The 26,453-nt window shown below is 36.5% G+C and overlaps 1 protein-coding gene across 2 annotated transcripts in view; it reads left to right on the top strand.

Moving 5' to 3' along the window:
- The window catches only part of SKIC3 (SKI3 subunit of superkiller complex), a 91,055-nt gene extending 66,441 nt beyond the window's left edge, over window positions 1–24,614 (top strand). For both annotated transcript variants that reach the window (XM_031011111.3, XM_031011110.3), the window contains exons 38-43: window positions 3,682–3,803; window positions 5,896–6,054; window positions 10,087–10,239; window positions 18,622–18,752; window positions 20,540–20,663; window positions 23,827–24,614. In XM_031011111.3, the coding sequence (XP_030866971.2) occupies window positions 3,682–3,803; window positions 5,896–6,054; window positions 10,087–10,239; window positions 18,622–18,752; window positions 20,540–20,663; window positions 23,827–23,901 (764 nt within the window). In that variant the 3' untranslated portion in view covers window positions 23,902–24,614. The remainder of the gene's footprint in view (window positions 1–3,681; window positions 3,804–5,895; window positions 6,055–10,086; window positions 10,240–18,621; window positions 18,753–20,539; window positions 20,664–23,826) is intronic.
- The last annotated feature ends 1,839 nt before the right edge of the window (window positions 24,615–26,453 follow it).

The raw sequence follows: 26,453 nt of genomic DNA, 5'->3' as shown, positions 1-26,453 counted from the left end.
TGGGTATATTATCTTATTCTCTACTGGCCTGTAAGATTTCTGCTGACAGATCTGCTGTTAGTCTGATGGGTGTTCATTTATGAGTAGTATGCTTTTCTCTTTATGTTTTTAGTATTCTCTGCCTTTGACTTTTGATGGGTTACCTATAGTGTGCCATGGAGAACATCTTTTGGAATTGTAAATATTTGTGCATCTCTAAGCCTCCTCATGTTTTCAGATGTCTAAATCTCTTGCTAGAATTGGGATATTTTCATCTATTATTTTGTTAAATAGTTTTTTAAACAATATAATTGTGTTTTCTTTTTGCCTTCTAGGACACTGAAAATTTAAATATTTGGGTGTTTTATGGTGTTCCATATGTCATGTAGGCTTTGCTTATTCTTTTACATTTTTGTCTCACTAGGTTATTTGAAAAGATCTGTCTTCAAGTTCTGAGGCTCTTCTGCTTGATCTAGTCTGTTGTTGAAGCTTTCAGATATATTTTGTATTTCATTCAATGAATTCTTCATTTCTAGAATTTCTGTTTGGTTATTTCTTATGATATCCATCTGTTTGGTAAATTTTTCATTAGTGTCCTAAATTGCTTTTTCTAATTTCTTTGTACTGGTTTTTAGTATTCTCTTGTATCTTACTGAGCTGCTTTATTATCAATATTTTGAATTTTTCCCCTAGGATTTCATAAATTTCTTTTTGATTGAGATCTGTTGCTGTAGAATTATTATGTTCCTTTGGAAGTGTCATATTTCCTTGCTTTTTCTTGTTTCCTTTGTCCTTACATTGATATATGCATATCTAGTCTAACAGTCACTTCCAATTTTGGAATTTTCTTTCGTAGGGGAGCACTTTTTCCTGAAGACGTATCCATGGTGTTGTTTGGATAGGTCACTTTGGCTTTGATACTGAATGTAGTCTCTGATTTCTTTGGCTGTAGACAGCATCAGTGATATTTGTGATTTCTTTGGTTTATTAGGATGTACTTGTTAGTGGAGGCTTGGTGAAGTTATGGTGGGGCCTGGGATGCCAGATAGGCCAGTCTTTGGGTCCTAGTGGTGGCAGCAGTTGGCTAAGCTTGTCTGTCCTTGGATGCCAGAGCAATGTCCTGGTGTTAGTGGGTTTAGACAGGCCCATTCTTGTGCCTCTATTAGATGGATTGCCCAGGTTCCAGGAATGGCAGCATTGGTGTATTAGGGTTCTCCTAGAGGGACAGAACTAATAGGAGATATATATATGGGGAGTTCATTAAGTATTAACTTACAGGATCACAAGGTCCCACAACAGGCTGTTTGCAAGCTGAGGAGCAAGGAGAGCCAGTCCCAGCCCCCACACTGAAAAACTTGAAGTCTGATGTTTGAGGGCAGGAAGCATCCAGCATGGGAGAAAGATGTAGGGTGGGAGGCTAGGCCGGTCTCACTTTTTCGTGTTTTTCTGCTTGCTTTATATTTGCTGGAAGCTGATTAGATTGTGCCCACCAGATTAAGGGTGGATCTGCCTTCCTCAGCCCACTGACTCACATGTTATTCTCTTTTGGCAACACCCGCACAGACACACCCAGGATTAATACTTTGTATCCTTCAGTCCAGTCAAGTTGACACTCAGTATTAACCATCACAATTCGGCTGGGTAGGTGGGTGTGTTCTTGAGTCCCTGGGCAGCACACGTGGTGTGGGTGGTGGTAGTGGCAGTGGGACCAACCCTCTGGGACCCAAGCAGTCCATACTGGCATTGATGGTGGCTGCAATGGACTGAGCACACCAGTCTCCAGGCCAACAATGTGATACATGTAAGTGAGTGCCAGCTGCGGTGTTAGTGGCAGATTGGATGGGCCCAGCCTCAGACCCCAGAGGAGTGCTCAAATGCTAATGGTGGTGGTCTGAGCTGGGCAATCCCCAGGCCCCAGGAGGGTATGCTTGGGTACTCTGGGGAATGGAGCCAGGCCAGGTAGACTGTCCTTAGGTTCCCTGGTGGTGCATGCGGGCCCTGGCTGTGATAGGCAGGGGCAGAGTGATGCCGGGCTGCCAGCAAATGCTTTGTTGGGAGCAGCAGCTGCTGCACTGTGACCCTGCTACTAGGTAGGGTGGGGTTGCTTTCAGTGTGAGCAGCCATAGGGTTGCAGGCTTCAGTCATGCCTCAGCTCTACTGTATTCCAATGCAGTGGTAGCTGCAGGGCAGTGGAATTTGTTCTCAGGGCACTTGAAGATGCATGGCTGCTCCTTACCAGCAGCTCATGGTGGTTGACAGTGGCTCTCACCTCAGCTCCAGCAGCAGTGGCTGTGGGCAAGGAATATCAGTGGGGCTCCAGGACTGTGGAGATACAGGGGCTGTTGGGCTGCATGGCAAGACACAGCCTGGTAGAGGGCTGGGCTCTCAAAATAGTGCCTCACTCTAGCTGCTTAGGACTCAGGGGTTTGTGGGACTCAGCGTGAGCTCCCACTTTGGACCAATGCCATTATTATGTACTCCCTATATTAGTTTTAGGGCCTGCAAGGGTCACGAGGTTGTCTTATGGCTAGAATTATCAAGAGTCCATGGTAGGAATGTAAACTGTTAGGGGTCTCTTTCCTATCCTTTCCCTGCATTCAGGAGCCTTTCTAGGCTCCCAGCTGATCCCAGCTGAGAAGACGACCTCACTCCCCTCTCCTTCCTTGCTTTTGGTGTTTCCTGTCACTTTTCTGTTGAGGTCCAGTGTGCTTTCTTAGATAATATATCTGAAGTGTGATTATCTACTTGCTATTTGGTTCCTTTCCATGGATGAGGCAAGCACCAAATGCATCTAATCAGCTATCTTGAATAGCTATCTTAAATTCACTTACTAGTTAATTTACCAAATATTTAAGGAAAAATAATACCCATTCTACTCAAATTCTTTCAGAAAATCTAAGATAGTAACACTTCTGACATCTTCTGTGAGGCCAGCATTACCCTAATACCCAAACCAGGCAAAGAACAACGTTGCTTGTGAAGGTAGATGGAGAAATTCATAACAAAACTTCACCAATTCAAATCCAGCAATACATAAAAATGATAATAATATATTATGATCAATTATGGTTTATCCCAGGAATGCAAGGTTGATGTACCATTTGAAAATGAATATAATTTGCCATATTAGCACCTGTGAAAGATGCCAAAGAGTTTATACTATATGATTCCACTTATATGAAATTTGTGGAAATGCAAATTGGCCTGTGTGACAGAAAACAGATTAGGAGCTGACTGGGGACAGAGGCTAAGGGAGGATGGAGTAGGTTGGGGACAAAAGTGGTTACAAAGGGACAAGAGGAAAATTTTGATAATGCTGAATATGTTCATTATCATGATTGTGGTTTCACTGATATACATGTCAAATATCATCAGATTGTATAGTTTGAAAATGTGCAGCTTATTTTACATCAATTATATCACAGTAAATCTTTACATGTTTTCAGCAAATTATTTTATTGTTTCTTTAGAAGTCACAATTATATGAGGCTTTGAGTTATTTAGCCACAAATACTCCTGCCATGAAACTTTTCAGAAACCTGCCACTTGTCAGGATAGTCTATGGTACATGTGGCACATGTAACTTTGAAAAACTGTGTATGGATGATAAGTCTAACGGTAATTTTTTTAGCAACCAGTTACTCCTCTAAGAACACATTATAAATTGCAAAAGAAAGTAACATTGACATTTTTTGTTTACAGTTAAAGACAAAAAATTCTTTGAAAATTACAACCAGTCTCTTGAAAAGTGGTCTCTGTCACAAGCTGTCACTGGTCTAATAGACACAGGAAGAATATCTGAAGCTGAAACTCTCTGCACAAAGGTATTTTATGGAATGTGCATTGAAACTCATGGATTCTTATCTTACTGGGAAAATAACTTCAAAAATGGAATGTATGAGGCTAGATGTGGTGGCTCACTCCTGTATTCCTGGCACTTTGGGAGACTGAGATGGGAGGATCACTTGAGGCCACGAGTTTGAGACGACTAGGCAACATAGCGAGAGGCTGTCTCTACAAAAAATTAAAAAAGTAACCGGTCCTGGTGACACATGCCTGTAGTTCTTGCTACTCGAGAGGCTAAGGCAGGAGAATTGCTTGAGCCCAGGAATTTGAGGTTGCAGTGAGCCATGATCACACCACTACACTCCAGCCTGGGCAACAGAACGAGATCCTGTCTGGAAAAAAAAAAAAAAAAAAAAAAAAAAAGAGGAATGCATGTTGTTTAAAGAGCAGGTAGTGGTGGTGATGACAATTATGATGATAACAACTAAAATTTATTGATTACTGTACTTGCCACAAACCAGTCACTGCATTTAGCATTTTGTATTTGAACTTCACAACAATCTTATATATAGGTATTTATTATTATCCTCATTTTTACAGATGAGAAAAACTAAGACTTAAAGAGGATAAGTAATGTGCACAGGAACTTACAATTAGGAGTGGATAGAGTTGTGATTTGAACTCACATTTGTCTGACTCTAGGACTTAAGCTCTTATTATAGGTCTTTAAAAAATTTTTTATTTGGGTGTCATTAGAGAGGCAGTATTTTCCTTTGATTTCTGATTGATTCCTTCTTAATGCTATATTTTCCAGTATCCCTTCAGTTTTCCAAAGTTCTGGATCACGTAGAATGACTGTGGAGATTGTCAAGTGGGTGACTGGAATCTACTCAGTAGTCTGTTTTTACATGCCAGGATTGGAGGGCTCTATGCTTGCAGGCTCTGTGAATAAATGTGTATTACCTTGCCTAGAACATAGTAGGGGCTCAATAAATATTTACTGAAAGAATGAATTAGTTTCCAAAGCTCACTTAGAAATAATGTAATGGTTAAAGAGAGTTTTGAACGTGACTTTTCCTGAAAACATCTTATTTCATAATTGCTTACCATGGAGGTTGTGTAATTTTTTTGGAAAGATCAGTATACATTTTACAGAGAAAGAAGAATGGACTTTTGAAGACTTCTTTGGTTTTTAAATTCTATGAAAAGCAGAGTGATACATTTTTTCTTTTATTTAAGGAATTCCATCTAAGTTCAGGACAGGGTATTACACAGTAAGTGTTTACTAAGCTTAAATTGACAGTTGCTATGTGCCCTCTGATAGAATAAGTGATGCCTAATGAACCTTTCCTTGTTGGTTTGTTGTTGCAATCTCTTACTTAGAAGAAAGCAATCAAATAAATTTTAGAAATACATTTAAGATCTAATGAGTAAAAAATAGAAAAGTATGCTATTGAGGGACAAGCAATAAAGAAATATTTGAAACAATAGTGGGAGGACTTGTTTACAGAAATTCTTCATATATATAAAAATATATACACATACAGAGAATATAAGTATATACAATACATTTATGTATGTATGTAGGTAATTATTTTAAGATATAAACAGTAGCTTAAGGAAATGGGGAAAATAGGTCATTTTACTTACTCGCAGTACTTGAAAAGGCTGTGCTAGAAGAAAGACATGTAGAGTGAATACCTTTGTTAAGAGGTTAAGAAAGAAAAAAATGTATGCCTCTTTTCTTCTTACATAGTATAGTTTATTCCAGTATGGAATAGTGATAGCATTCCCACTTAATTTTATATTTATATTTTCTTAGTTCAACTATTTACTTACATTTAGAACCTAAATTTTTCAGGATATCACTTAAGAGTAAACTAAGTCAAAGGGAAATACATGTAGACTACAGTAATAGCATTACTGATTTTAAAGGTTATTTAAATGTAAAGTTTGATATTTACAGGCTGTTCATTGTTTTGTTTATTTAATTTTTGCAGTTGTTTTCTCTTTAATAAGAAAAGGTATAAACCTTCAGAATTTTATTTTCCCAACTTGGAGAATAATGCCTTTTACTTTTAACACTTAAGAACCTATTTGATGTATTCCTCTTTGGGATTTGATTTCTAGAATTTAAAAAGTAACCCTGATCAGCCAGCCGTTATCTTACTTTTGAGACAAGTTCAGTGTAAACCACTCCTGGAGTCACAAAAGCCACTCCCAGATGCTGTACTTGAAGAACTACAAAAAACAGTCATGTCCAACTCAACCTCTGTTCCAGCTTGGCAGGTAAGTTTTCTCCTTTCTTACTTGAGTCTTCAATTAAAACACTTCATAATATTAGTTAATGTCAGGGCTATGCTCCATTTTTATTTGGCTTGCTGTCACTCTCACCATGTTATCTTTTAGTTTCAAGATCTAAAAGGTATTGTGGTTAGAGGAACTAAGGAAGTTTAATACTAGTTTCGGATCTGCTACAATGATGATTTAAAGCTTTTTAAGTTATTGATTCTAAATTTTCTCACTTTAAAACAGTGATGAAAATACTGTCTTTTATATGGGTTGATATGTTATAGACATTTTATAATAAGGGTATCATAATGGTGTTTAACTCTGCTTTTAGAGGAGATATGTATAGTTTCTCCCTAGCTACTTTACAGATAACCTGTATTTAGTGCTTTTAGAAATAATTATTTTCAGGATTGATGCTTGAATCAACAGATCATCTGCTCTTTCAGGTGGCTCTGGTTATCCACAGTGACAAATGCACAATGATCACTGTGTGCTTTGTTCTTATTGATATTAAAATACAAGGAAGCACATAATTATTTTATACAATTTATTATATTTTCTCTGTGCCCCAGAGAAAGTATCAAAAGGGCTTTTTGATATAGATTTATAGACACTTATTATCTTACTATAATTTGTTTTTTATTCTGATCTTTTATTATATCAGCTTTTTTATATCCCTGCTTTAGATAATTTGAAAAAATTATCTAGCATAAAATTACTGGATTATGAAAACTAAGCCTCCCTTTTACTGTAATTCTTTTTTCCCCTTTCTTAGAGTAAGTTTTCTGTATGAGATTTAGGATTTAAGATCAACATCTAGTTGACCTCAGAACATCTAGCTGACCTTAGATACTTAATCAACAACTAGATGTTGTTGATTTCATATTCATTATCAAAGGGAGAAATACATTGTCAAACTAAAAGGGAAAAATTGAAGGATAAATTATATCATAAGTGTATTAGTCTATTTTCACACTGCTGATAAAGACACCCGAGACTGGGCAATTTACAGAAGAAAGAGGTTTAATGGACTTACAGTTCTCTGTGGCTGGGGAGGCCTTACAATCATGATGGAAGGAGGAAGGCACGTCTCACATGGCGGCAGACAAGAGAGAGAGCTTGTGCAGGGAAACTCCCCTTTTTAAAACTATCAGATCTTGTGAGACTTATTCGCTATCATGAGAACAGCACAGGAAAGACCTCCCCTCATGATTCAATTACCTTCTACCAGATCCCTCCCATAACACATGGGAATTCAAGATGAGATTTGGGTGGGGACACAGCCAAACCATATCAGTAAGTAAAGTCTTAAGAGACTGCATGTGTGTGTGTATGTGTGTGTTTTCTTTTATATTGTGATATAATTCACAAGGAATAAAGTGTAAAAATCTTAAAAGTACTACTCTATATATGACATACCTGTTTAACACCTCCCATATCAAGATACAGAACAGTTCTAGCAACCCAACTGCTTCCCCTAGGCCTCTGTCAGTTGATCTTCTTGCTTGACTCCCCCCACCCCAAAACAAGGAAATCCTCTATTCTGACTTCTATTTAGTTTTTCCTGTTTTTGAACTTCATATCAATGGAGTAGTACTCTTTTGTATCTGGTTACTTTCACTCAACAGGATGTCTGTGAGATTCATTTGGTGGTTTCATGTAGCCATAATTTTTTTCATTTCATTTTATGAACATACGATAATATTTATTCATTTTACTGTTGATGCGCATTTGGGTGTTTCCAGGTTTTGTCTAGCATGAATAATGCTGCTGTGACCATTCTTGGTCATGCTTTTTGGTGGTACATAGGGTATATGTATGGTTAATTTAGTAGATCCTGCCAAAGAGTTATCTAAAATGGTTATACCAGTTTACACTTGCACCAGCAGTGCATGAGCATTCCAGGTGCTGATATTGCTAGATTGTTGTGTTTTTCCCCCATTTTGGTGAATATGTAGGTAATAATATATTGTAGTGATTTTAACTTGTGTTTACCTGATATCTAATGACATCAAACAACTTTTCGTATGCTTATTGAGCCTTTGGATATCCTCTGTGTAAAGTGCTTTGCATAATTTTTAATGGACTTTTCATTTTTTACTTACTGAATTATTGGAATTTATTATATTTCCTGAATCTGAGCACATTTTTGGATATTTTTATTGAAAATATTTTCTTACACCTATGGCTGCCTTTATTAATGTTATTTTTTGATGAATAGTTCTTAATTCTAATGAAGTCTGATTATGGTTAATGCTTTATTGGGATATTCTATTTAAGAACTTTTTGCTTACTCTAGGTTCATGAATTTTTTTTAATATTTTGTTTTAGAAATTTTATTGTTTTACTTTTCATGTTTAGGTCTATAATTTATCCTGGATTAATCTTTGTGAATATTGCAGGAGTTGAGGTTTATTTTTACCCGTAATTAACATAGTACCAATCTTTGAAAAGACTATTCAGTCCCCATTGAATTACAGTGATGCCTTTGTCATAAATCAGCTGTGTATGTATGGGTCTTCAGGCCTCCTTATTTTCCAGTGGTCTATTTTTTAATCTTTTGTTTTTTTATTCTTGAGTATAGCTTTATAATTAGTCTTAATATGTGGTAACATTAAAACCTCCAACTTTTTGTTCTCCTTCAAGTTTGTCTTAGGTCTTTTGCATTTCCAAATGCAGTAGTCCTACCTTATCTGCAGGGGAGATGTCCCAACACCCTTAGTAGATGCCTGAAACCGCAAATAGTAATGAACTATACACACATACACACACACACACACACACACACACACAGTGTTTTTTCCTATACATACATACATACCTATGATAAAGTTTAATTTATAAATTAGGCACAATAAGAGATTAACAACAATAACTAATAATAAAAGTTATAGCACTATATTATAATAAAAGTTATATGAATGTGGTCTCCCTCTTGCTCTCAGAGTATTTTATTGTGTTGTACCACAGGTAACTGAAACCACAGTTAAGGAGAGTGTCTACTGTAAATTGTTAATTCTCACCCAACAAAGCTCTGCTGGGATCTTAATTGAGATTGTTTAGAATCTATAGTTTAATTTGGGGACAATTGACAAAGTAATACTCTACTGAATATTTTCTGTCCACAAATGTGGTATATTCCTCTATTTAATTTAGTTTGAAATTTCTCACAGCATTGTTTTGCAATTTTCAACCTACAGGTCTTTTATACTTTTGTGTTAAATTTATTTCTAGGTATTTGGTATTTTTTGTTGTTGTTCCATTGTGTGTGTGTGTTTAAATCATCTCTAAACATTTAAAAATTCAGTTGATTTTTATACGTTGACTTTCCAGCACCTTGCTAAATTCACTTATTCTTTGAAAGGTTTTGGATTTTGTATATAGTTATGCCTCTTTTACTTTTTTCTTCCCAATATTTACATGTTAAGGTTTTTTGTTGATTTGTTTGTTTTGCTTTATTGTACTGTCTGGAACCTTTAATACAATGTCAAAAGTGGTGATAAGTAAACATTCTTGTCTTCTTCTTACCTCAGGTGGAAAGCATTGACTATTTCATTACTAAGTATGGTGTTTGCTATAGGTTTTTATAAATATCCTTATCAGATTAAGAAGATTCTACTTTGAATATGCTAAGAGAATTTTTTCTTAAAAAATAATGGGTCTTGAATTTTATTAAAGCTTTTTTAATGGCATCTATTAATCTTTTTCTTTATTCTGTTAATGTGGTAGATTACATTGATTCTCATATATTAAGCCAACTTTGCATTCTTAGAATAAGCCCTAGTTGATCATTGTATATTATTGTTTTTATATATTGCTGGAGTCAATTTGCTAATAGGCAGCTGTTGTTAAAAGAATTGACAATATGACAGCCCTTTTTTGACCTGTAATTGTTTTTTGGGCACAGAACTTACAATAACTAAAAACATTTTTACTACGACAAAGTTTACTGAATTTATTGGAAGTAGGGGTAACAGACTGCATAGTAAACTAAAATCCTTTGCCTCCTTCTCCTTTTTTGTTTCTTAGTGGCTGGCACATGTGTATCAATCCCAAGGAATGATGAGAGCTGCAGAGATGTGTTACAGAAAGAGTCTACAAGTGGCATCCCAACAGGGCAGTTGGAGTGGGAAGCTCTCAAGTCTGTTGAGACTAGCACTACTTGCATTAAAAGTCTGTATGGTAAGATCATGTTATAATTATGATCATGAAAAATTGATTTTTTATCTTTCTTTGACGTGAAGGCTTTTTACATAGTAATATTCAATTGAAGTCCTGTTGTTTCATTGTCTTCTAGTGTGGCTTCTTGATACACTTTGTATTTTGGGTTTGTGATGGACATAGAGCAACATAAATCTATAGACTACAGCAGAATATTGTCGATGTTTGGGGAAAAAAGATTACAGTTTTAAAAGTTGAGTTATATTAGGATATACATTTTTGTTTCTTGGTGAAACAAATTGTATTGGAATTAAATTTAACTACTCAACTGTGACAAAAATGTTAATAGTGAACATTTCGGTCATTCTCATTTCAACATTCTCTAAGAGGGATTTCTAGTAACTTACGACCTAACAAGCTATTTTCTGATACCAGTTTACGTATATGAATCTGAAAGTTTTACATGCTGGTAGGGAAAATTTGTCAAGATACATGTTTAAGTGGGAGTGAGGGCAAACTGCAGAGCAGGATGTATGATATAATTCTAATGGAGTGTTCATATATGTGGTATGAATTTTTAAGAATGTATATCTCTAAATACACCATGGGTGTTTGTGCATATGCTTAAAGCACGAAGATATAATTATATGGAAACATATATAAGAAATATAATGGCAGTTATTTGGAGAAGGGGACTGGGGGTTTTAAAGGATGGTAGAGGAGAATTTTTCATTTTATATCTTTTGATAGTGTTTGGATTTTTTTGTCGTTCCTTATTATTTTGTAATTAAAAGTTAAATTGTTATTCTTTTGGTTTGACATGGTTAGAAGAAATTATCCTAGACAGCCCTAAAGTAACTCTTGTTTTTACCATAGTAATCCATGAGAATGTTAGTTATTCACTTTAACTAGGCATTTGATAATGAAATGTAGAATTAGGCCTTTTTTTTGGCTTTGGTGCCATTACTGTAGAGCACATTTAAGAGATTCTTATGTCAGGGGCTATTTCTGTTCATTTTTGCTTCCTTGCTCTGTCAGTCTGCCTTGTGCATAGGGGGTTCTCTATAAATAGTTTTGAATGAATGGACAAATAATAATAATGTGGCCAACTAATTGTAGTTCACTATTTTGTTTTGTTTGCCCCATATTTGTATATAGCAAAGGTCTTTGACCTTGGTAACTGGTGAGCCACAGAAGCTGCACATAGTACCTATAACATGCCCTTCAATTTGTGAACTGGAGAAGTAGACACTCTTTTAGCATAACTTATTACTTGTTACTTTTCAGTATTATTTATTGATTTTTATTAATGCTGGGAAATTAAATCTGACCTGGAATAGAACAAATTAATAATAGTTTTAATAATAGCGAACTATAGCACTTAGTCTGCTCTAGGTTCTGTTATAAGTGCTTTACTCTTATTAACTTATTTAATAATCACAATAACCCTATCTGACAGATGAAGAAATTAGCTTGCAGTTCAGTAATACCCATGTATACCTGTCCCCCCGAATCCCCCACCCCACCTTTACCTGTACTACACCACGGAAGTATTTTCTCTAAGAGCCCATGTTCTGGTTCTGCCATTTACTACCTGTGAAACCGTCAGCCAGTTAAACTGTTTAAAGCCCTTAGTAGTGGAGATCAGAATACCTATTTTACCTTCTTGTGGCATTGTTTGAATAATGAAGGAATGTTTACACGTGCCTTTGTAAACCTTAAAGTGCTATCAATCCAATTTGTTCTTGAAAAAACATTTGACATCCAATAATTATAAAGGAATAAAAGGTATGCCATATTTCTATGGTAAACAGCTGGCAGTATGGGGAGGATGGATATATTAAAATAAGACATTTATAAAAGTCTTTATTTGAAAGTTTTATTGTATGTGATAATATGTGATCTGGATGTAAAATTGACAAGTTGGCTAAGATACTAGATATCAGATTCCAAAGTGAGATATCAGATCAAGATAGATTGCTGTAGCATATAGAATCCTCCAGTATAACCTGAACTCAGCCTTGAGCCATGGGACATTCCAGTGCCCCCAGGGCTGCGGCATTCAACTTAGGAGTACAGAGCTGAGATCTGTGGCTGGCACTTGAGTTGGGGAGGAGCCCCTACCCTCAAGAGCTAAGAGGGGTGAGATGCATGGGTTCCTGGGCAAGGACAAGAGTGGGGCATGCCTCCCTTTGCAGGGCCAGTCCAGAAAAGTTTTGGCATATCTCCCTGTCATAGTCCCTGCACAAGGGGACCCCGCAACCCAAATCACCTAACAAAAGTAATGTGGGCATGGAGTGAATGATCAGAGGGGGCTTCCCCTAAGGCCCTGGAGCAGAGCTGGTGAGGGGGTCCTTTCTATCCTGTCCCCGCCATCGCCACTGAAGAGCATGCCTGTGAATGTGAAGAAGTACAGAAGAGCCATGTGGCTAAGTGTTAGCCTAGTTACCCACCGTTACTCTTATGCACTATCTATCTACTGGATTGCAGCCCAAACTACAACACCAAAAATTATCTTGCTAATGTATACGCCTGTGAAACCAAGTGCAAGAATTCACCTTCATATAAAGATCCTGTACAGAGCCCTGGCTCTTTGGAAGCATCCAGAAATAAGCCAACTGACTATACTCAATTTATACCACAGTTAAAGGAACACCAACTGTATTCGTCTGTTGCATTGCTATAAAGAAATACCTGAGATAGGGTCATTTATAAACAGAAGAGTTTTAATTGGCTCATAGTTCCACAGGCTGTATGGTAAGCATAGCGGCTTCTGCTTCTGGGGAGACCTCAGGAAACTTACAATCATGGTGGAAGGCAAAGGGGAAGCAGGCACGTCTTACATGGTCAGAGCAGGAGCAAGAGAGAGAGGGGGGATGTACCACAAACTTTTGAAAACCAGATCTCTTGAGAACTCAGTCAGTGTATAGTACCAAGGGGGAATGGTGCTAAACTATTCATGAGAACTCCGCCTCCATGATCCAATCACCTCCCACCAGGCCCCACTTCCAACATTGGGGATTACAGTTCAACGTGAGATTTGGGCTGGGACACAGATCCAAGCCATATCACCAACCCTCCCAGATGAGAAAGAATCAGCACAAGAACTCTGGCAATTCAAGCAGCCAGAGTGTCCCTGTACCTCCAAATGTAGCCTACTGGTTCCCCAGCAATGGTTCTTAACCAATCTGAAGTGACTGAAATGGCAGACATAGAATTCAGAATCTGGATGGCAAGGAAGCTTGTCAAGATTTGGGGGAAAGTTGTAACCCAATCCAAGGAATCCAGTAAAATAATCCAAGAGCTGAAATGTGAAATAGTCATCCTAAGAAAGAACCAAACTGAACTTCCAGAGCTGAAAAATTCACTACAAGAATTTCATAATACAATTGGAAGCGTTAAAAGAAGAATACATCAAGCTGAGGAAAGAATTTCAGAGCTCACAAAGTGGTTCTTTTAATCAATTCAGTCAGACAAAAATAATGAAAAGCGAATGTTTTAAAATGAACAAAACCTCTGAGAAATATGGGATTATGTAAAGAGACCAAATCTACAACTCATTGGCATTCCTGAGAGAGGATGAGCAACTTGGAAAATGTATATTAGTCCACAAAAATTTTCCTAAATTTGCTAAAGAGGTTGACATAGAAATCCAAGAAATACAGAAAACCCCAGCTATGTACTGTACAAGATGATCATCCCCAGGGCACATAGCATGAGATTTACCAAGGTGAATGCAAAAGAAGAAGAAGTCTTAAAGGCAGCTAGAGAGGAGGGTCAAATTACATACAGAGGAATCCCATCAGGCTAGCAGCAGACCTCTCTGCAGAAATGTTATGAGCTAGAAGCAGAAGAGTTTGGCACCTATTTTCAGCATCCTTTTTTTCTTTTTTCTTTTCTTTATTTTCTTGTTTTGAAGCATCCTTAATGAAAAGAAATTCTGACTGAGAATTTCATATCCCACGAAACTAAACTAAATAAGTGAAGGGCAAGCAAATACTGAGGGAATTCATTGGTACTAGTACAAAAACAGACACATCGACCAATGGAATAGAATAGAAAACTCAGAAATAAAGCTGTACACCTACAACCATCTGATCTTTGACAAGGCTGACAAAAAGAAGCAATGGAGAAAGGACTCCCCTATTCAATAAATTGCATTGGGTCAACTGGCTAGTCATTTGCAGAAGAATGAAATTAGACCCTTAGCTTTCAGCATATATACAAACTAACTCAAGATGGATTAAAGATTTAAATGCAAGACCTCACACTATTAAAATTCTAAAAGAAAACCTAGGAAATACCTTTTTTGACATCGGCCTTGGCAAAGAATTTTTTGGCTAAGCCTCCAAAAGCAGTTGCAAGAAAAACAAAAATTGAAAAGTGGGACCTAATTAAAGAGCTTCTGCACAGCAAAACAAACTATGTACAGAGTAAACAGACAACCTACAGTATGGGAAATAAATATTCACAAACTATGCATCTGACAAAGGTCTAATATCCAGAATCAATAAGGAACGTAAATCAGCAAGCAAGAAACATAACCCCATTAACAAACAGTTAAAGGACATTAACAAACACTTCTCAAAAGAAGACATATAAGTGGCCAACAAACATATGAAAAAATGCTCATCCCTATTAATCATCAGAGAAATGCGAATAAAAACCACGCTGAAACACCATTTCACACCAGTCAGAATGGCTATTATTAAAAAGTCAAAAAATAACAAGCTGGATGTGGTGGCTTATGCCTGTAATCCCAGCACTTTGGGAGGCCAAAGCGGGTGGATCACTTGAGCCCAGGAGTTCAAGACCAGCCTGGACAACTTGGCAAAACCCCATCTCTACAGAAAAAATTAGCCAGGCGTAGTGGCATGCACCTGTAGTCCCAGCTACTTGGGAGGCAGAAGTGGGAGAATCACCTGAGCTTGGGAGGTTGGGACTGCAGTGAGCTGAGATCTTGCCTTCTCACTCTCTCCCGGGCCACAGAGCTTGAGACCCTGTCTCAAACAAACAAACAAACAATAACAACAAAAATAACAGGTGCTGGTGAAGCTGCAGAGAAAAGGGAATGCTTAAATGCTTATATACTGTTGGTGGAGATGTAAATTAGTTCAGCCACTGTGGAAAGCAGTTTGTAGATATCTCAACTTAAAGCTACCATTTGACCCAGCAATCCTATTACTGAGTATACACTCAAAGGAAAATAGATCATCATACCATGAAGATACATGCATTCATGTGTTTATCACCGCACTATTCACAATGCAGAGACATGGAATCAACCTCGGTGCCATATAGTGGATTAGATAAAGAAAATGTGGTACATATACACCATGGAAATACTATACAGCCATAAAAAAAAGAACGAAATCATGTCCCTTGCAGCAACATGGATGGAACTGAAGGCCATAATTCTAAGTGAATTAACACAGGGACAGAAAATCAAATACTGCATGTTCTCACTTGTAAGTGGGAGCTAAACATTGAGCACACGTGAACATAAACATGGGAACAACAGACACTGTGGACCACTGAGGGTGAAGGAGTGGGACAGGGATTGATAAACTACCTGTTGGGTATTATGCTCCCTAACTGGATGCAATATACCCATGGAGCAAACCTGCACGTGTATCCTCTGTATCTGAAGTTAAACTTAAAAAAAAAAAAAAAAGGCATCAGGAGAGTGGAGTTAGAGAAGGATTTGTGAAGACATTTCTTTGGAGAGGGCTGTTACCTCACCCATTTTCCCCCTGGCATGTTTCTACAGACAGATACACACAAAGTTGAGGAAGGGGGTCCTACCAGAGAGAGGGAGGCTTCAATCTGTGTCCTCCGGGGTCCTGGAAGCATGTGTCTAGAAGCATATAAACAGGTATCTAACATGTTTCAGAGACGGTGGCACTCAGTCTTAGGTGTTAGGACAGAGAAGAGGAGAGTTGCTAGCGTTTTAGAAAGTGATCCCATGTTTCTGGGAGAGAATGGTCAACAGTAGATTAATCCCAAGGGTAGGCAGGAGTATCTCCTTGTGCTATAGGGAGGAAGGAATGAAGGAGAGTTGTTACAGACAGAATTAGCAACACTCTCAGAGTTTGTTAGATCCAGAAATGAGCAATGCCAGTGGTGAGAGTGGGTTGGTGTAGGAGTTATCCTAGATCCTGTTCACTAAGGCCACCTAGAGGGATGATGGGATGTCAGCAGAAAGGAATCTGAAGTTTCCACATTGCTAGAGGATGTGGAGAGAGTGAGAAGAATAGAATACATTTGCTAGATTAGTGGAACTGCAGATGAGCAGGGCTGGCTTCATGGGCTTGCAGCCTCTACAGTTACACAGGGCATCATACTTGATTTAATGTTCTGTAGTTGCTATCTTGAAACTCTTCATAATTTTTAAACAAAGGGCCCTACACTTTATTTTGCACTGGGCCCCACAGCTTATGTTGCTGGGCCTGCAGATGAGAGACTACCCATGAAGTTGGGAGTCTCTGCTAAAGCCAGGTTGAGAAAAAGAGCTTTAAATATCTGTCAACCCTGGAGAGCTTGGCACCACCTTACAATGGCACCAGTTAAATGCAAATTTCTAGTATTTCAGTAGGGTCCTGAAGCTACAATTAGCCACAGGAGTTGGGAGTACTAGGGAAAAGGAACCAGCCACCCGCTACTGCCTGTAACCATACTCTATGCTGGGAGCTGAGGGGAATTGGGGCGGGGCAGGGAAGTATGTGCAAATATTACTTTTCAGCAAAGACTGAAGTGTTGAAAAAAAAAAGAGGACATTCTAATTGAGACTATTTGTGGATGAATGTAAGAAAAATGGAATAAGACTCATGGGGCCTAATGTAATTTACATCCAGGGACACAGAAAAAGTATCTCTCAAATAAATGTTGAACAGGTAGTAGGAAAAGAAAATAGAAGTGCATTCTGATCACTTTGTTTAATATGCCAGGTATATATAGTAACTTTTTCCTTACAAAGTCATCTTTGGGCTAACTTTACAGAGTGTTTTATATGATTTCATAGAATTTAGAGAGTATATTATTAAAAGCATCCAGTGAGAGTTTTATGTTACTGGTTTTTAATAAGATGTTAAGAATAATTGTATTAGAATGTGCTTTGCCTTACTTTCTTTGTCAGATGTACCCAAAGTAGCCACTATTTATAGAAGATGCATCATAACCACTATTGTCTATTTTCACATTCATTATAGCTTCCTCTTACTTGATTATACAAATTGCTATTGCCTATAGTGCACTCAGAGATAATTGCTCTAATTTTTGTTATATAATTTAGTGTTTGAAATAGACTATATATATTGACTCACTATATTGACTTTATTAAATACATATTTTAGATACTTGTGGTTATGAAATCTTCGTCAAAATTTGAGATTTTTTAAATGAAACTTTTTAATGCATTTTTTTCTCTTTACATAATTCAGTAAAGTGTTCATCACTTTAGTTTGTTACTGTTTCTTCAGAAATACTTACCTTTGTTATTTCTGAGTCAGTACCTAATATGAGAATAAAGCTTGTAACTCAAGTAATATATAGATACATTAATATCTTAGCCATAAAGTAAAATTTTTAAAAAGTTTTTAGTACTGATTACTTTGATTTAATACCTTTATCTCTGATCTGTTTTGTACTTTTTTATATTGGGAATTTATTAAAATACTTTATTTCAGCCTTTCCTCTCTCCTTAGATAATTTTTGAAATGTAGAACTCTATATTTATCACTACCAGTTAAAGAATCAATTATGTTAAATTGAGTTTTGTATATTTGGTAGACACAAGACTGATAGATTTTATTCACCTATGTAGTATAATAGTGCATTTTCTTTAAACAAATATTTTAGTGTTTTTTAAATATCTCCTCTTTGAAAACCTCCTTTATCCCAGTCTACCCCATTTTGTAGCTCCTTTAGAGCAGGGATCAGATCTTAAATCTCTTTGTAGTAATTATACTCTTTGTATTATTTATATGGTGACTTGCTCAAATAGGTACTCAATAAGAATTGAATTGTTGGCGGGGCGCGGTGGCTCACGCCTGTAATCCCAGCACTTTGGGAGGCCGAGGTGGGCGGATCACGAGGTCAGGAGATCGAGACCATCCTGGCTAACATGGTGAAACCCCATCTCTACTAAAAATACAAAAAAATTAGCCGGGCGTGGTGGCGGGCGCGTGTAGTCCCAGCTACTCCGGAGGCTGAGGCAGGAGAATGGCGGGAACCTGGGAGGCGGAGCTTGCAGTGAGCCAAGATCGCGCCACTGCACTCCAGGCTGGGTGACAGAGCAAGACTCCGTCTCAAAAAAAAAAAAAAAAAAGAAAAAGAATCGAATTGAATACTTTTCAAATAAATATGCCAAATCTTTGAGTTAATATTTGTCTTATATTTTTATAGGCTAACATTTCCAATGATCACTGGCCATCTTTGGTTCAAGAGGCTACAACTGAGGCCTTGAAGCTTTGCTTTTGTCCTCTGGCTGTTCTTTTACAAGCTTTGTTACAATTCAAACGCAAAATGGGGGCAAGGTATGAAGAATCGTCATCTTTTTCTTATAAATGCTTCTTCACTTTAAATCTTTCTAGGAAATAATCAAGGAAAGATTATAAACTTTAAAGTTTGTAACAGACCAATTTAACAAACTTTGGGAGGTATTTATATATCTGTATCTACTTTGGAAGAACTGGTTCCAGAAATCCAGTAAGGGAGAAACAAAGCCTTGTATTTGTTTAAAAAGGCAATTTGATACATATTTATAGGGCATGAGGGGTTTGGCATGATAGCATTTCCAGTGAAGAAGGTCTTGGAGTTTTTGTTCTTCACTGTGTTAGGAGGCACCAACAATGTGATGTGGGTTCTAGAAACAAACAAAACCAAAAGACCCCAATACAAGGCTACATTATCAGTTCTTGCTATTGTAATAAGCTATGAAAAAAGTAATAAATATTGAAAAGGCAGAGACATGTTGTTTATAAATGATGTGGTTTCCTATCTAGAAAATCCAAAAGCTGCTCTGATTAAAATACAAAAATTCTATAGCAATGTTTATGTTGGAAGAAGTGTACTTAAATTTGAAGAAAATTACTTAAAGATCATATGGGTAAAAAATACAGGCAAGAATACTTTAATATTTTGAAAATATCTAGTTCTAATATATACTACATATAATACAAAGCATCTGTAAGTAAAGCAGTGATTGAGGAGCAAACATCACTGGAACAGAATAGGTACGGTAGAAATGGAGGTTAGTACATATAAATATGTAGCAAAAGACACATCACAAAATAGGGATGGTGGAAGATTAAGACCATATGGCTGATTAGCAACTCCAGCACTATTTATTAACATTTATTTATTTGGGGCCATTTTTGTGTGTGACTAATTTCACTAAGAAATGTTTTAGGCTATAATTTAAACTTCCTAATGAACTACTTCTGCTCATGCTCAGTGTTGGTAACAGAGAGTACTATCTCCCCTTCACCCCCTACCCCAATAATCTTTGTTAACACCTCCCATAATTTTTATTGCCTTCAAAACCTAGCCCAAATAAAAATGCAGTCCAAGAAAAAAACAACGTGCTTACTACGTGATCCCTCTGCAAAAGCATCTTCAAGACAAGTTATTTAGTTCCTGCTTCAAACTAATTGCTACTTAGAAGATCTTTCTGTTTAGCAGTTCTGAATATACTAATGGTTTATGTTGTTTTTAGCAGTACAGAAGTTTTGGAGTCATAGATGTTAGTAAATTAGGAAAGAAAAAATTAGAACACAGCTGTAAATCAGCCTGTTATTACATGGGTTTACATTATCATACACATCCTTGAAAACATATGCTAAAAGCCTGATATGATATACATAGCCTGTAATGTAGACGTTGAATATTTCTTGTTCCACTCTTTATCACCCTTGCATTATTTAGTGACTTATTTAGTTTCTGCCTACTTTTCAAAAAGATTGGAGGTAGAGCACTCAAAGTAGATTATAAAATAGCGACTATCTCTCTATTCTCTTTGGAATGAGAATAACTTGGAATAATTTACTTCTCTGCCATATGGGAATAATAACTACCTACCTAATAAGGTTGTGAACATTAAATACAGCCATATGTATAAACATTTAGCATGGTACCTAGTGCATGATAAACACTCAATAGATATTAACTATTATTACCTTTATTGTTATCTGAATTAAAAAATCATAATCAGACACCACATCTGCAAAAATATGAGAAAGATAATGTGTGTGTGAGATTAGTATAGGAAATATCTTATGGTAATTTGCATGCTTTGGACTAAATGTAAATTTTTTTTTTCCAGAGAGACACGGCGTCTTTTGGAAAGAGTGGTATATCAGCCTGGGTATCCCAAATCTATTGCATCAACTGCACGTTGGTACCTACTGAGACACTTATATGCCAAAGATGACTATGAGCTTATTGATGTAAGGCATTGATTTTATTTAAAATGTTTGAGGCATTGATTTTATTTAAAATGTTTTATCTTTGATCTAAGGGTTTTAGAGTTATTGTTCAAAGTTACTTCACTTTTATGATTGAATTTTTAAAAACTGTAATTTTTTGGCTAATAAAAGACTACAATGTCTACTGTTACATCTGTTGAAAATGAGAAATATTTATGCACATGGTTTAAAGGTTAAATATACAGTTTGTATCTTACCATGGGTTAGTTATGACATTCTCCTTTCGATATTAGAACATCAAAAGCTGGGGCTCTTTGGCATAAATAACAGAACTGTTAAAACCTGTGTTTAAAAAAAGTTTAATGTTGATTTAACCTGTATATGTACAAGATGCCTTTATATGGGGAAACTATACAGGTTGAGCATCCCTAATCTAAAAATCCAAAGTCTGAAATGCTCCAAAATCTGACACTTTTTGAGTGCCAACAACCTTGGGATCGTGATCAGTTGTGAAGCATGTTGTAAGTAATTAGATACTAACCAGAGGTGACAAATGGTTTTACTTTTTTATTTTCAGTAATAAAATATAACAGATTCATGGATATTTTTATATATCTCTCTATTAATGCATTCCTATAAGCTTTTTTAAGTGAAAGAGAAGGGTAGAATTTTAAGGAGCTTGTCTAATTGCAGGACTTTATCTTTGAACCAATGAGAACATCACAAGTTTAAAAATCATCCATTAAATGTACTGAGGTTTGTAAAAAGTTGTGAACTGCTGATCTAAAGCCCTTACCTAGTGAAGTTTATAACAATACAAATATATGACCATCTAAACCCAACCTAAAGCAGTATCAAAAATCAACATTTTCTTTCCCTTTTTTGGCCAGAAGGGAACGACTTAACTACACTTTCTTTCATATTATTTATTTACCGTTGTTATTTCTTTATAAATTGATGGATAAAATATTTTGTCCAGTTTTTTATAAACATTGGATTATTTTATAGTAAGGAAGCAAAGAAAAAGCCGTAGAATGAAGCAATGAATCAAGACTTTTTCCCAAAGCGACATTTGTTTAAAACTATAGTTATTCATTCCTTTTCTTTTTGAAAGAAAGGACTCTAAAGAAGTTGAAGGTTTTAACTGTATTTAAGCAAGAAGCAAGGCTAAGTAAAAATGGCCAGCTGGTAAACCAAAGGAGAGAATGTCCATGCATGAATTGTCACTGGTCTTGTATTAACATCACAATGATTATACTATTTTTGCCTGCCTATATTTCTCTTTTCCTGAAACCAGGATATGATATACCCCTTATAGTCTTTTTAACCCAGAGTTTCTCATCTTCAGAGATCTCAACTCAACCTACTGAGATTGTGGAATGCACAATTTTTTCTTAGGTGTGGGTTGAGGGTGGGTAGTGTCCTGTGCAATGTTGGATATTTGGCAGCATCCTTGGTCTGCTAGGTGTTAGTTGTATTTTTGCAGCCATTGCAGTGGAGGCAAATAGGCAGATAGGATGGAGTTAGAGGTAACAGAATCCTAATGGAATGTTCGTATTATCTTTAAAAAAATTGTTTGCCTTATTCTTGCCTTTATTATAAAATACATGTGACAGTTTCTACTCTACTTCTCATGGTATGGCTCTGGCATCTAAATATATATGTATCCAAAATTATTTTGAATAATGTAGAGAATATACAAATGTACTGGGTTAAAATTTTCATAGCTTTAGCCAACAATTTTAAAAACACAATGAAAATCACTGAAAAGCTTTTTCAGTACCTACAGCATTTTGAAATACTGTTTACCTTTTGGTGAAACGTAAAAGCTGAAAGAAATAGTAAAGAAAACAATGCTTGGAGAAAGGCATTGTAATCAACATATTCCAAATCAAAAAGGTAGAACATATATGAATGTTGGGAGACAGTTCGCCATGGATCTCTTGCATTTCTAAATATCCTGTGAGCAGGAGGCCTGATTACTCTTTGTTCTAGTCTATCTTTTCAAAGATATTCGTATAGTGAACATCCTTGGAAGACAGAGATAGTATCTCCCTCCAGAACAAAGGGTAGATATTCCTGTCCATTATAAAAGATTAAGCATCCTAGGCTTAGGGTTCCCTTCTTGTAATGCAACTGACTGCATATGTGGGAAACTATATCAGTCCATCCACGTCACAGGCTGAGAGGACAAGAACAGAGGCAAATATGTTGATGCTCATGCTGTTTCCGTACCTTGAATAATGAAGACTTTTCTCTGTGGCCTAAAAATCCTGTATCTTCTGGCAGTATCTATGGAACTGTGGCAGGCTAACTTGTTAGCTTCCAAATAGAGCAGAATCTCAGACCCTTCACAGTGCTTGACAATGAACAACCAAAAAATGTTTTAGTATGAAGGATCAGCTGAAATTGAATCTTCTAGTTTGTGAAATAGGTAAAATCATGGAAAATTATTGATAAAGCCTAGAACCTATAGCCTAGATCCTGAGCTGTGGTTTCAAAGAGGAGCAATTTCATTTGAACAGTTCTATGCATAAAGTAGTCTTTTTGAGTAAGGGTTTAGAGGTGACAGTATTATTAACAAAGCCAACAAACAAAACCTTTAATTTTATGCAGTGCTAATAATGATAGCAATCAGGCTGGGCGCAGTGCCTCACGCCTGTAATCCCAGCACTTTGGGAGACCAAGGCCAGCAGATTACTTGAGGTCAGAAGTTTGAGACCAGCCTCTGGCCAACATGGTGAAACCCCATCTCTACTAAAAATACAAAAATTAGCCAGGTGTGGTGGTGGGCGCCTGTAATCCCAGCTGCTTGGAAGGCTGAGGTGGGAGAATCTCTCAAACCCAGGAGGTGGAGGTTGCAGTGAGCCGCCAAGATCAGACGATTACACTCCAGCCTGGGTGACAGAGCGAGACTCCGTCTAAAAAAAAAAAAAAAAAAGCAATCAGAATGTTGGCATCTATACTAATTTGAATGAATTGTGCATCTCTCTGATGTTAGCTTCATTTAAACAATTTATATCTGCAAAAGTGACTGAAAGATTGCACAGAGTCACTTTTCCTAGTGTAGTTTGATATTGCCTTTTCAAGACTGCCGCCCTTCGATTACTTGGCTTCAATGAATCAAAATATAGATATTGTTAATAAACAAAATACTAACATTCCTGTATGTGATTTCCCGTAGGTGCTGGTAAACAATGCCAAAACTCATGGAGATACAAGAGCATTGGAACTGAATCAGAGATTGTCCTCACAATAACATTGGATTATTTTATAGTAAGGAAGCAAAGAAAAAGCTGTAAGAATGAAGCAATGAATCAAGACTTCTACCCAAAGCAACATTTTTTTAAACGATATTTATTCCTTTTCTAAAGGAATCTAGAGAAGTTGAAGTTTTTAAGTTAGGAATGCAATTTTCTGTTACCTCCAGACCTGATTTTAATCTGAAAAAAAAAAAAATTTAATTTGGGAAAACCAGAATGAAAGGAAAACCATTATTGCCTTGGTTGCTTAACATTATTTGTAAACCATTATTTTCTGCATCTTGCATGGTGCACAATAGAATATCTTTTACTGTAATCCCTTACAATAAAGCCTTAATAGCCATTTTCTATGTAATATGCAAAAGTAGATTAGCACAATGCACAATTTTCTTTTGTTAAAAATCAAATTCAAAGATTGAATTCCTCCTATGAATTCTAAAGTTCGGCAAACCAACTCATCATAAAATCCAGATAATCTTGTAACCTATTTATCTAGTGATTCATCTCCGATTCTGTTGAAAAAGCATAATATAAATGTTGATGAGTCTAGACTCTAATGGATATGTTTATATAATTCCAAACACTCAGGTGTGTGAATGGCATTTAAAAACATTAATGGAAAATAATGCTGATAATATTTAATTGATCATGCAATTCCTTCAATTATGATGGAAAGACTTGAACTTTCTGAAATAAAACAAAAATAGTGTCTTGTTTTCTTTATAGTGTCAATATCAGACATAATTTCTAAATTTCAAATTTTAAAACTTGAAAGCACAGTTATCTATTTTTTTAAGCTCTTTACATACTTGAAAAAACTGTCACTTTGGATTTGTGGTTTTAAAAATATTTTCAGACACTTACATATTTATTGTACAGAAAATATGTGGTTACATGATTTATGTATGTGGCTTTTCTAAACCAGCAGCGTCAGGATGTTACTTTTTAAGATAATATAAATTGATAATATCCTATAGTTAAGTTGTACTTCAGAGGTTAATAATTGAACTGAATTTTCATCTGGTGTTTCCAAAATCTGGCTGAACATTATAATCATTCATACCTATGCAATCAGAATCTTTAAGGATGGGGACAGGCCTAGGACTCTGCATTTTAAAGGTATGCCGAAGAAATCCTAATGTTTATTCAGATTTTCAAACTACTATATTACTCCAATGATGATTCTTCCCTTTATTTCTTCAGCAAGGTTCAACACGTGCCATTCTCTGCTCATTTCTTCCTTATCTTCATAACTGTCAAACTGATTCAGTGATTTTAACAACCTGGTCCACAGACTTAGCCACAGATGCACTTCAAAAGGCTGCCTGCATAGCCCTCATCTCCATGCCATTTCCTCAGGAAAACACTTCAGCTTTTTCTTCCAGAATGGGTTGGCTCCATCTACCTAAATGCTTTGTGTTCAGTTCTTGCCCTCCATCTGTTTTCTGGAGTGTCACTTGCTTCACAAGATTACCCTTTGCTTCGGGACCATAATCAAAGGGTAACCTTTTGACTTTTTTGCCAAATTCTGCCTTCCAGGGACCTCAAACCCAGGTTTTTCTAGACTGGAGGGTTGGAAAAACGCCTGAGTTGATACTGTCTCAGGTCATTCTTTTTTGCATTTATGTGCACACATTCTCCCTTAACTTTCGTTGCCTTCTTCTCAAATTGCCACCCAGTTACTGTGAGCCTCAGATCATTTCTGCTCACATAATTTGTATGGAGCTTACTTTGTGCCAGAGCTAGGCTAAGTGTTCTTAACATTGTCATTTAATACTAATTAATAAAGGTGAATGGTGTTAAACAACATGCCTAAAGCAAAGGAAATTCACGAATCAGTGTTATCAGATTCCAGAAACTCTAAAACAGTGGCCAGAATGTCTTTTGGGAGTTTAAAGTTTTGTTTTTCTTTTTTTAAGATGGAGTTTCGCTCTTGTTGCTCAGGCTGGAGTGCAATGGTGCAATCTCAGCTCACCGCAATCTCCGCCTCCTGGGTTCAAGTGATTCTACTGCTTCAGCCTCCTGAGTAGCTAGGATTACAGCCATTCACCACCACACCCACTTAATTTTTTTGTATTTTTAGTAGAGACAGGGTTTCTCCATGTTGATCAGGCTGGTCTCGAACTCCCGACCTCAGGTGATCCGCCTTCCTTGGCCTCCCAAAGCGCTGGGATTACAGGCGTGAGCCACCGCGCCGGGCTTTATACATAAGTTTAATTAGAGAAATTAGATTAAAAATTATTTCCTGAAGTACCAGTATTTAATATTCATATTAGTATTTCTTTTGTTATATTTTGTTTGAGAATTGTAGTGAATTTTCTGCTATTTTTATCCATTTTTTATTATTGATTAATTAGATGTTTATACACTAGTTTGGCATCTGATAATTTCCTATGGGAAAAACATGTTTCAGCTTCCAAGTAAACTTTTGGAACACAATCTGTTTGGGGTCACTTGTCATTTTTCATGAAGTGTCCCTTTTAATTTCTGGTCAGGAAAAAACAATTTAAAATCCTGTGCTCTCTTTTCACTTTATGAAAAGGAGCTA

The sequence above is a fragment of the Gorilla gorilla genome, chromosome 4, assembly GCF_029281585.2.
Source record: "Gorilla gorilla gorilla isolate KB3781 chromosome 4, NHGRI_mGorGor1-v2.1_pri, whole genome shotgun sequence".
In the NCBI taxonomy this organism is placed as follows: domain Eukaryota; kingdom Metazoa; phylum Chordata; class Mammalia; order Primates; family Hominidae; genus Gorilla; species Gorilla gorilla.
This window is presented reverse-complemented; position numbering and strand designations above follow the sequence as displayed.